The 11,733-nt window shown below is 51.6% G+C and overlaps 1 protein-coding gene across 1 annotated transcript; it reads left to right on the top strand.

The window, feature by feature from the left end:
• The first annotated feature begins 1,339 nt into the window (after positions 1 to 1,339).
• LAIR1 (leukocyte associated immunoglobulin like receptor 1) lies at positions 1,340 to 8,706 on the top strand. The gene is made up of 9 exons (XM_061172526.1): positions 1,340 to 1,460; positions 1,898 to 1,933; positions 3,864 to 4,160; positions 6,625 to 6,684; positions 6,990 to 7,109; positions 7,205 to 7,247; positions 7,331 to 7,368; positions 7,571 to 7,623; positions 8,171 to 8,706. Exons 1-9 carry the CDS (start codon positions 1,427 to 1,429, stop codon positions 8,315 to 8,317), a joined length of 828 nt encoding a protein of 275 aa, XP_061028509.1. The 5' UTR covers positions 1,340 to 1,426; the 3' UTR covers positions 8,318 to 8,706.
• Positions 8,707 to 11,733: the final 3,027 nt, after the last annotated feature.

The raw sequence follows: 11,733 nt of genomic DNA on the forward strand, positions 1-11,733 counted from the left end.
TCTTCCTTTAATTTTTGACTACATAGCCTTCACTTAGTGTTCATTTCTTTGAGGCATTTAAGAAGAGCTTTAAAATAGTCTATTAAGCAATTTTAGTTTTTAAATTATTATTTTAAAATGGAGTGTGGTCCACAGATTTAGTCTGAAATTTTGACAGAAAATCTAGTGCATTTATTGTTTACTTATTAAGAATTCCAGGGATAGGCAGTCCCAGGGCTGGTTCAGCACTTGGGGACCTTCTATGAACCCTGGATCTTGTATTCTTTCCCCTCAGTTTGTTCAGTATTTCTGCTATTGTAGTCAAGCTTGTTGCCTCATGGTTGCAAGATGGCTGTTGCAGCTCCAGATATCACATCATCATGATATAGCTGCCCATGGACAGGAGAAAAGGAGGTGAAAGTCTTATGAGACCCTCTGTTATTGAGAGAAATATGATTCCCAGAAACCCTGATATATCCTGCTTTAAGTATCATTGGCCATACATGGTCATGTGCCCCCTCTGGACCAATCACTGCAAATGGGATTGCTGGACTGCCTTAACCCAAATTTTATCCTCTGCACTCCCCCTATCCCCCAGCCCCAGGGTTGGAACATAGCCACTCAAACAGAACTAGGTTTCTGTTAATAAGGAAAAAGTGAGCATCGGCTGCTGTGTAGACCACCATCAATATCTGGCGCAGCTACCCCTGGGAGAAGCAGCTCTTCCCTGGCCTCAGGGGTGGTGGACGTGAGATTCCGTGATGGGGCTCCTGTCCTGCTGGGCTCCGTGTGCACAAACGCCCTCCCCATCCCTGGCCCTGCTCCCAAGGTCTGTCTCCTGATTATCCCATCCCTTTAGGATTTTGCATGTGCTGACGGACCAGCCTCCCCTTCCCTGGTTCCCATGCCACTTCGGGAAGATAGGCAGAGAACCCATGTTAGTGAGAGATTTTTAATGAGCTCAATACCTTGCTGGGTGTGTAACATATATTGTAATATTAAATCCTTGGAGGGGGATTTGGGGCTTCCCATTTTAAACACGAGGAAACGTTGGCATAAAGTGGTGTAACTCTTTGCCCAAGAACAGATGGTTGTCGTGTGGAGCTGGGACCAACAGTCAAGTCAGTTTGCCGCACAAATCTGTGTACTGCTTGCCCCACAGATGGAGAATGAGGCTCCCACCTCAGGGGGCGCCTCCAGAGATGAGTTCAGCCTCATCAGTGTACAGGGCGAACAAACATCTTTTGGAAGCCAGGCCCCGCCTCTGTCTCGTTCGTGGGAAGCGTGGATGGGAGGGGAGAGAGAGCTCTTCCCCTTTGTGTGAGGCCGTTGATGTCGAAACCCCAGAAAGGGCCCCTAGCCACCACATCCTCTTCTCTCGTGTCGCCTACAGGCTCTGTCCTTCACTCACAAACTCCAGGACGGTGCCAGGGGCCGGGGCTGGGCCATGTTGCCCCGTCCCACCACCCTCCTGGGCCTAGGTGAGTCTTGGAATGGAGGGGTAGGAATCCAGGGGCAGAGGGGCTCTGCTTCCCAGCTCTGTCCCGACTCCAGCCCAGAAGACGCTGGGGCCCTAGGGGGGCAAAGTGGTCCCCCTCAGCTCTGGCCAAGACCTAAGTCTTACCACGGAAGGTTCAGTGCTGGAAATGGTGCCTGGGTATGGGGTTGAGTGCAGACTGAGAAGGGCTGGGGGCCGGGGAGGAACACCTGCTTGGAAGAGGGGTTGGGGGTTTGTCTTGAGACTATTTCAGAGCAAGGAGAGGGCTCGTACTCAGATGCGGTGTTGACAGGGGTGTCGGGAAATTACGGGACGATGACCACCCCCCTACCCCGCTGGGTCCTCAAGGCCCCCCCTTGACTGCAGCCCCATGAGGAAACCGTATAGTGGGCGTCTTTCTCACTAGAACTTCTCTTCCAGTGCTCTGTCTGGGCCACACGATCCACACGCAGGCGGGTGAGTCTTCTCCCCAATCCCCTCTGCACCCCGCAGGCAGATGTAGGTGAGAGTGGAGCCGATCCTGGGGGCCCTGACATACACCTCGAATTGCAAACAACCCCAAACATATAACCCTCGCCCGGTCTCTCCCGCGTTCTCCACCTCTGCTCTGATGGCCCACAGGGACAATTCAGATCATAAGGACCAGGCTGAGCCCACGAGCTCTCCCCACACAAGCCCAGATCTCCCTCAGCAGCCCCTGGGCAGAGAACATGACCTCGCCAAGGGCAGACTCTGAGAATCATCCTCAATCCCACCGTCTCCATCCTCCCGTACAGACTATATCACACAGTGATGTGGTTTTAAATGATCATTTTAAAGTTTTACTTAAAAACTTTAAATATATATATAGTATATAATTTATCTTCAGGAAAACCTTAATCTTCCTTAGAGTCCTCTCACAGTTTACCTTCAGACAGACTGAGACCCACGCATCTCTCTTCGGTCTGGATCTGTCTGTCCCCACGCTGTCTGGCTCACTTATCTCAGTTACCTTGGTTTTCTTTCCCTTTCTAAATGCCATCTTCCCACTCAGCTCCGGACCTCCTCACCACCCTGAATGCCCGGTGTCCCCCTGTCCCTCGGCCTGGGTAATTCATCCGTGACCTCAGATCTCAGCTCAGATACCTCTTCCCTCGGACCTCCCAGAGGACGGCAGCTCTGCCTCCCGTCTGCCCCCGAGATTCCCCCACTCACCCCGAGGGCACGTGTCACCGTTTGTACCCGTGGATTTGCACAATTATTGGTCAATGTCTATCCTCTCTCTAGACTTTCAGCCCCAAGAAGGCAGGCATCCTGGGTGTTTCTCATATTTGTGGAACCAGTGGTACATGGAGGCATCAGTAAACAGATAGATGGGAACTAAGATGTGGTCAGAAGAAAGAAAGAGTGAATGAGTGACCTCTGCCAGCCCCCTGCCTCTATGGGATTTTGCTGAATGTGAGGCCAACTTCCTGTTTCAGGGCTACAAACCCGCTCTTCCCCCTGCCCGCAGGCTAGCTGAGACAGATGGGGTTTCCAGAGCTTCAGTAACAGGGAAATGGAAATAAGCTGAGACGAAGGTAAAAGTACAGAGAAAACCCAGGGATGAAAGCACAGAAGACTCGCATTGGACACAGAGACACTTGCCTGCTGGGGAATGTGGGATCAGATCTGTGCTCCAGCTCCTACACACACACACACACACACACACACACACACACACACACACTTCCGCTGCCGCTCTGCAGACTGCGCCCCTCACCCCACACAATCCCACCTGGGATTGGCAGCTGCCCTTCAGACCCAGCCCAGATCATTCCTACCGACTGAGACCCCTGCTTTCCTTGTCCCAGGAATGACCCGGTCATTCCCATCCTATGCCACCCTCACAGCCCTCTCTCTGTCCCCCTAGAGTGGCCGTGGGCAGGGAGGGAGCCGCCCCCTGCAGCAGACATGCCCGGGGGCCCCCAGTCTGTTCTGACACCTCCCATGTCACTCTGAGCAAGATGTGACCAAGTCTCAGGGTCCTTAAGTCAAGTGGGGAAAATAACTCCGCAGTAATGAGAATTTAGAGGCTCACAGAATGGGCATGGGGGGGTCTTTTGGCGGAGGATGATGGAAATGCTCTAAGATTGGATTGCGGGACTTCCCTGGTGGTCCAGTGGTTAAGACTGCACGCTTCCAATGCAGGGGGTGTGGGTTTGATCCCTGGTTGGGGAACTAAGATCCCACATGCAGTGCAGCCAAAAAAAAAAAAAAAAAAATTGTATTGTGGTGATGGTTGCACAACTTTGCAAGTTTCAAAAAAAAAAAAAAAGTACTGAACTGAGCAACAAAAATGGTTGAATTATGTGATGTGATGATTTTCACGTAATGGATGCTGAGAGTCTGCTCTTACCCATCCTAGGGACCCTGCCCAGACGCTCCACCACGGCTGAGCCAGACTCTGTAAGCCCCCAGGGGTGGCCTGTGACCATTGTGTGCAGGGGCCCTGCTGGGGTTGAGGGATTCCGTCTGGAGAGGAAGGAAAATAGGAGTGACTTCAAGGATGAGGATACTGTGTCTCAAATTGGTCCACAACAGACAGAGGCCAGATTCAGCATCACCGCTGTGCATGGAGACACTGCCCAGCATTATCAGTGCCTCTATCGGACAGGTGGTCTCTGGTCTGAGCCCAGGGATGCCCTGGAGCTGGTGGTGACAGGTGAGGAGCTCTCTGCCCTGCCCTCAGGTTTGCCCCAGGTCCTTGGACCCTGTCCCCAGCTGTGTCCTCCGTCCACAGGCTCCCCTGCCCCCTCCTGACCCCCAAGCCCTCTGGCTCCCTCTTCCCTCTGCACACACGTCTGCCTTCACACCTGGCTCAGGTCTCTAGAGCCTGGTCTCACCTGGACACCACAGTGGCCTGGACACTCAGCCCCAGCATCAGGGTGGGCACAGAGCTGGCCCTGCTGGGCTGGCGGGGAGTGGGCTTCCAGAGATGGGGTGGGGACAGACCCCTTCAAGGGAACCTGTGTCTTTTCCCTCAGGATGGTGTGGACTGTCCTTTCCACTGGGTGAGAATCTGTGGGGCCCCTAGGCCATGTGTCCCACCCTCCATCGGGCACGTCACATGGTCCTGGACCCCTGACCAGGGCTGGATGGTGCTTTGGGGGACCTCTGGGATGAGGCCATCCCTGTCCCTGTGCGCAGTCAGCCCCCAGGATGTCCTGGAGTCAGCGCCCACTGGGGACACTTTGACCCCCTGAACACCCTCCTGGGGCACCGACCCCGCCGTGCTGCTTTGGGGACACAGGAGTTCACTTACACAGGACACCCGCTTAAATATGCTGTCAAATGGGACAACCTGGAGAAGTGCTAATCTTATTAATACCGAGGAAATATTTTCCTCTCACCTCGTGTGCACCAGACACCCTCCTGCCGTGGGACTGATGCACACGGTGAATGAGGAGAAAGGGTCCCTGGCCTCCCAAACTTTAGCGGGAGAATTCATTAGAATGAATAATAGAGACGTATATCAGTATATACGGGCATATATAAATATAAACATATAACTTACAATGTAAAATTTCAGATCTATAATTTAAGTATATTAGAATATACACTATTAAATATATAAGTAATACAATATAATATACATTACTATATTGTTACATGAGTAATGTGTGTTATATATTATGTTATCATGTATTATGTATTACTATAATTTGTATATGTAAATATTAAAATGTGTACCATAATATATATTAAATATGTATAATTGATATAATTTTTATGTATAGCATAATTATGTATAATTTAAATTATTCATATAAATTAAATTATACATATATAAGTTAAAAACACAATTTAAAATATATTTATAATTATTTAAGCATTAAGCATATTTATATAATATGTAATATACATTATAGATGTAAATATATTGCTATATATTTGTACGTGTATAACATATATGCTATTTTATTTTATTTTATTTTTTTAGAGAATGGCAGAACAAATCTTCATTTATTATTTACAATGTGTCAGATATAGAGATACACAGACCTTGCCTGTGGGTAGTTTCGCTTTTAATTTATTAATAATATTTTTGATTGTTTTATGTATTTGTTCCCCCATCTCCATTAATTTCACTGACTTAATTATCTTCAGAAGATAATTATCTTATCTTTAGAAGATAATTATCTTAATTATCTTATTTTTTTTTAATCAGTCATCAATTTTATACACATCAGTGTATACATGTCATTCCCAATCGCCCAATTCAGCACACCACCATCCCCACCATATATGCTATTTTAAATCGTAGTAAATGTCATCAGGGGAAGCTCAGGCAGCGACGGCGTTAAAACGCAGGATGGGGTCGTGGATCCTGGACCAAGGACACAGTGTTGAGGAAAGGATGCTCCAAGAAATGAAATATTCTATTTTAAAGGATGTTGAGGATTCCAGCTCTGGAGCAGTGGGAGGGAGGGGGCGCTGACCACAAGAGGGGATGAAGGGCTCCGACCTTGTGGGTGTACCAGCCCCCAAGACCTCAGTTGGACCACCTGTAAAATGAGCAACGCTGAGCACAGCACTTAGGGGATGTAAAGGAGGTGAGGGACCAAAGGCGCATGCGTGGAGTCCAGCGCATGGCTGGTGCACCATCCTCTCACCTGCTAAAGGCTGGGCTTCAGGCAGCTCGAGGACATCGGTCTTGGCTTCTCCACTCATAGAAGAGCAGTTCCGCCCCATCAGGGATTGCTGTGAAAAGCAGGAAGAGATCAGAGATGGGGGTTCTTGTGCTTGGGGTGGGAACCCAGAAGGAGGTGAGCAGGCCGAGGTGCCCGCTCCCGATTCCTACTGGGTTTCCGTCTCTGTAAAGGTGCACAAAGCGTGGAGAGCAGCGCTGTCCCACACAGCCTCCTGCAGGAAGGAGATGCTGTGTATCTGCGTCATCCCGGGAGGGTGTCATTGGCCAGGGGTAGCGAAGTGGCCAGTGCAGCTGGCGATCTGACTTTTAACTTCAGTTAACCTAAATTTCAATGAAAATTGTCCCGCGTGACTACCGTGGTGGTAACCATCCTCACAGAAAGGTCCATGGGGCTGTTCTAGAGGGAGCAGGTCGGGGTCCGGGGAGGAGACCCCTTGGAGGTGGGGATGGGGGACTCAGAGGCTTCTCTGTCCAGATCAGGCCTCTGACCCAGACCCTCCTCACTCCTCGGAGACACAGACGCACCCGCAGGACGGTAACCGTCCTGATGGGCCAGGGCGACGCAGAAGCAGGAACCCGGTGCGCGCTCTTTGGGGAAAGGCGGAAAGAAGGGGCTTTGGTGCTGGTCATATTCCAGCTCGACCAACGCCCTGTGGACAGAGGACTTGAGCGCTCAGACCCGGTTCTGTAAAGTGGGGATAATGAGTCCCATGTCACAGGACTATTGGGCATGAGAGATTGATACGTAAGTGGGAACACGACAAGCCCCCAGTGCGTGGTGGGTATGCTGCTGGTGCGCGATAAATGCATGCTGCTGGTAATCGGATTCCATCCTCCCAGCTCCCACAGGCCTGTCGACAGAGCATGTTTATATTCTCATCGGGGTCCCTGTGGCCTTTCTCCTTTGTCTCCTCCTCCTGGGCCTTTTCCTCCTCCATCGTCAGCATGAGAGAAAACGGGGTAGGTCTCAGGGACAGGGTGCGGTGACCCAGGCAGGCTGTTTGGGGTGTTGGGAAGAAGGCTTCTCTTCTTAATTCACACCTGACTGTCCTCAGGGCCCCCCAGAAGCCAAAGTGAGGAGCAGAGGCCCCAGGAGAGGTGAGGCTCCTGGGAATGACCCCCGGGCCCCCAATCCCCTGCCCCCAGGCAGCCCTGAGGGCTCACATGTTCTCTCTCCTCAGGCTCAGCCCAGCTGTTGACGTCCCAGATGGGACACCAGGTAAAGACAAGGATGGGGGACAGGTCTGGGAGGGGGAAGTGGGGATTCAGTGCCATCAGGAAGCAATGTGGTAGGGGGCGTTTGGGAGCATCCTAGGATGTTCCAGATCGGGTGGGAGACAAAATATGAAGCTATGAGGTCGGGCATATTTGCCTCCTAAGGTCCACCCCAGAGAACTGACCCCTTGTCCTCTCCCTGCCAGATCTGGCCACTGTCTACAGATTTCCTGAGAAGAATGGAGAGGTGGATACCTCAGTAAGTGCTTGCCTTAGTCACCTGCTGCTGGGTACCAAGGTCCCTGAAATTTAGCAGCTTAACAAAATCATCTCAGTTTCTTGGGCCAGGAATTAGGAATCGGATCAGCTGGGTGGTGGTGGCTCATGGTCTGTCCTGACGTTGCTGTCAAGATGCTAACCAGGGCTGCATTCATCTGAGGCTCAACTGAGGCTGGAAGACCCACTTCCATGATGGCTCAGTCCCCTGGCTGTGGGCAGGAGCCCCGTTTCCCCACCACACGGGCTTCTCCATGGCCGCCAGCCTCCCCCAGAGGGAGGGACCCCAAAGAGGGAGGAACAGAAGGCACAATGTCTTCTGTGGCTGCCCCACGGAGGTGGCCCTCACTCTGCCATATTCTACTGGTCACACAGACCAACCCTGCTTCTCTGTGGGAGGGGACTACACAATGGCGATTCAGGAGGTGGGATCTGCGGGGGCACCTGGAGTCTGGCGACCAAAGTCTTCCCCTCCCACAGCCCCTCCCTCACCTCAGCCGCCCATACTCACCCTGAGTCTCTCTCCTCAGGCCCCTGCTGCAGGAGGCCCCCAGGAGGTGATATATGCCCAGCTGGACCACCCGGCCCTCGCACAGAGGGCGGCCAGAGCTGTGTCCCTGCTGTCCACGGAGCCCACAGCCAAGTCCAGCATGTACGCAGCCCTTGCCAGAAACTGACCCCAGGCCCACCTGGCCTCTGCACTAAAGACACAGGAGGGCACTCTTGCAAAAGCCTGCAGTGGACATTTGGAGGGTTTCCCTGTGGAATCGTCCCTTCCTGAAGTCATCCAGTCAATTCTCCTGCAGGCAAGAGCTGGAGTCCTGAGACCCCCAATCAACTTCTAGGAGATTCATTCACCATGTGGCCCCTCCCACAATCAACTAGCTCCTTGGAGAGAATGTGTAGCACTTGTTTCCAGAGACCCAGCTGTGGTCCCTTGGCTGTTTCCAGAGACCCAGCTGCAGTCTCTTGGCTGTTTCTAGAGACCCAGCTATGGTCCTACAGTCGCCCAGCTGATTCCAGATATGTCCTGTGAATCCTTCACTGCCCCCAGAGATACGTTTTGTTTCCTCAGCTGACTGTACAAACCTTCCTAGAGTTCAGTTGTTGACCTTGAATCTGGGCTACACTTATGCAGCTTATTGCTGATACCCTGTTTTCTGGATCATGCTTTGCCTTGTTCATCAATAAATGTCCTCACAGGCCCAACTGCGTCAGCCCTGCATGTGGCGCTTGGGTACACAGGTTCTAGGTCCCAGTCTCTGCCTCCACAGTCACTCAAAACTTAGTGAGGGAAACGACAAAAAGGGAATCCGTGTTTTGTGATCCAAGTGTGTGTCTCAGGGATGAGAGAGGGAGATGTCTGAGGGGACTTCTGTCTGAGTGAAGGCACAGGCCTGCCCCACCTGATACAGCTCCCATCCCCCCTGCCATGTGCACACCCATGAATGCACGCATGCACTGTACAAACGCATATACTTATGCACACACCCACAGGCACGGACACGTGTGGAGTGGGCGAGGGAGTTGATGAGACCACGACTGCACGGGGAGGGTCCCTCAGGCTTTAGGTCCACCCAGAGGAATATGCAGGTCCCCATTTCCCACCCCTACTCCAGTCATCCCCACTGGACGCCATGCATTCTCCAAACACAAGAGGACCCATCAGCTGTAGGACATTGTCCTTGATCTGAACTTCACCCCCTCACCTGGCTAATGCCCTTCAGGTTTGGGATTGGAGGCTGTTCATCCCAATAAGCTTGCAGTTGCTGCTGTAACGAACCACTCACATAGTGGCACCAAACAACACAACTTATTATCCTACAGTTCAGGAGGTCAGAAGGCTAACATCAGTTAAACTGGGCTAAAATCAGGGGTCAGCAGGGCTGCGTTCCTTCTGAAGGCTCCAGGGCAGAATCCATTCCTTTACCTTTAGCAGCGTCTGGGGGCCGTCTGCATTCCTTGGCTCGGGGCCCCTTCCTCTGCCTTCAAGGAGAACTGTAGCCTCTTCAAATCCTCCCTCTGACTAGGACTCCTGCTTCTGTGGTCACACCTCCTTCCCTCTCTCTGACCTGCCTCCTCCCACAAGGACCCTGGTGATTACATTGCGTCCACCTGGAACATCCAGGCTCATTTCCCCCCCGCCCCCCCCCCAGATCCTTAACTCAATCATACCTGCAAAGACCCTTTTTGCACCTAAGGTAACACAGCAGCTGGCTCCAGGGAGTCGGATGTGGACATCTTTGGGGCTTTTATTCTGTCTACCTGAGCGGGTGTTGGTCCTCAGCACCACCTCCGCTTGTGGGCTCCTCTGGGCTTGAATGCCTCACTCTGAATTCAAAGTATCTCCTTGCAGGAATGTTTCCTTCTTCCACTAGCTTGTGAAATGATCAGTGTTTGAGAGTCTATTTCTTGTGTCCCTAGAACCTCTACGTAAGAGGAGGTCGGGTAGGAAGCAGTGGAGACTGGAAACGTGCCCCACAACCCGTTAGCCCCCCGCCCCGCCCAGTGCTCAAAGTGACAGGTGGTCCCTGTGTGACAGGACTGTGGCTGCTCACCAGCACCGCGTCCTCCCTTCCTGGGCTCCCAGCGAGATGATCTCCCCAGCCTCCCTGCAGTTATGTGTGTCCTGGGATGAAGTTCACAGTGGCATGTGAGCTGGATGGACGGAGCTTCTTCCAGGCCTGGCCTGTGAACCTCACACACAAGATCCTCACGGCTCTTCCCTTCTGCTGATGGCTATGGATGCCCCGGGTGACCCTGGAACCACACGCTCAGTGTGGCACCTGGTTCCCAGATGACCCTATAGAATAGAGCCTGCTGTACCCCTTGTATTAGTCATATTTCAGGTTTCTATAAAGTTGATGTTTTAACGTGTGTCATACATGCATATGCTAGTGTGAAAATTAATAAAGGGAAACCCAATTTAAAACGGAGTTGGGAAGCCCTAAAAGGGAGCTCTCTCACCCCTACCCTCTGCTGCAGCTTACTTTACATTCCTGGGCAGGAAGAAGCTTGATTCTCAGAAGAAGGATGATTTTCTCCTTGCCCAGCAATAGCCCAGCCAATGAGAAACAGCAACAGCCCAGCCAATGAAAAGAGCAACAGGCTAGCCAATGAGAAACAGTCACAACCTAGCCAAGGAGAAACAGTCACAACCTAGCCAATGAGAAACAGTCACAACCTAGCCAATGAGAAACAGCCTCAGCCCAGCCAAGGAGAAAACAGCCTCAGCCCAGCCAATGAGAAACAGTCACAACCTAGCCAAGGAGAAACAGCAACAGCCCAGCTAATGAGAAACCACCACCACCCTGACCTCTTGGTTTTCTCCAAGGGACTTTCAGTCAAAGCAGCCCCTTCCAGCTTCCTCCTTTTTCTCTATAAAGTAACATTCCTCTTCCTTGTTCTCTGAACTTGACTGTGGTTTGCCATAGTTTGAATGTCCTGAATTGCAATTCCTCTGCCATTCCTAAATAAACTCATTTGCCAGTAAAATAACATTTAATTTTAAGGTTGACACTGGACACACCTTTTCCTAGATGACCCGATAATATGCCTGAGTCACTTGCATTGTCCTCCCGCCTCCTCCCTCACTGCCCCCCACCCTGCCCCAGCTCCTGAGCAAGCATCCTCTTCCTGGGGTGCATTTATCAAATACAAACCAGTCAATCCAGAGTCCACACCCGCACCCCCTCCTTTATGGAGGTCCACAGTCTGGGCCACGATCCACCTGCCCTTGTCACGCTAGGGCCAAGTACATGACAACTAGGGATGCCCCCTCCACCCCAGAACCCGCTGAAATCATTAATCCAGCCAATCCCATGCCTGCTTACCCTTTCCTGCCCATTCTTGCTTGTGGAAACCACAGTAAAGTCTCCCATTTTCCCCTCACTCCATCTCCTTCTTTCTGTCTCTGGTGCTTCCCTACGTGGCCCTGGTGGGTGGCATGCATGCCCACTCCTCCTGGGAACTGTGATGAAATATCTTTTCAATGGCAGGCGTCTCCTGATCTGCTCCCTCACATTTTAAAATTAATACACAGTATTTTAAAGCACCTCCCTGCTGAGCCGGAATCAACTTCACCTGTTTCCTG

The sequence above is a fragment of the Eubalaena glacialis genome, chromosome 18, assembly GCF_028564815.1.
Source record: "Eubalaena glacialis isolate mEubGla1 chromosome 18, mEubGla1.1.hap2.+ XY, whole genome shotgun sequence".
NCBI lineage: Eukaryota > Metazoa > Chordata > Mammalia > Artiodactyla > Balaenidae > Eubalaena > Eubalaena glacialis.

Coding starts and splice junctions, on each gene's coding strand:
- LAIR1 (XM_061172526.1), top strand. CDS start 1,427: ATGTTGCCCCGTCCCACCACCCTCCTGGGCCTAG. Junction 1,461..1,897: donor CACCACCCTCCTGGGCCTAG/GTGAGTCTTGGA, acceptor CTTCTCTTCCAG/TGCTCTGTCTGGGCCACACG. Junction 7,248..7,330: donor GAGCAGAGGCCCCAGGAGAG/GTGAGGCTCCTG, acceptor CTCTCTCCTCAG/GCTCAGCCCAGCTGTTGACG.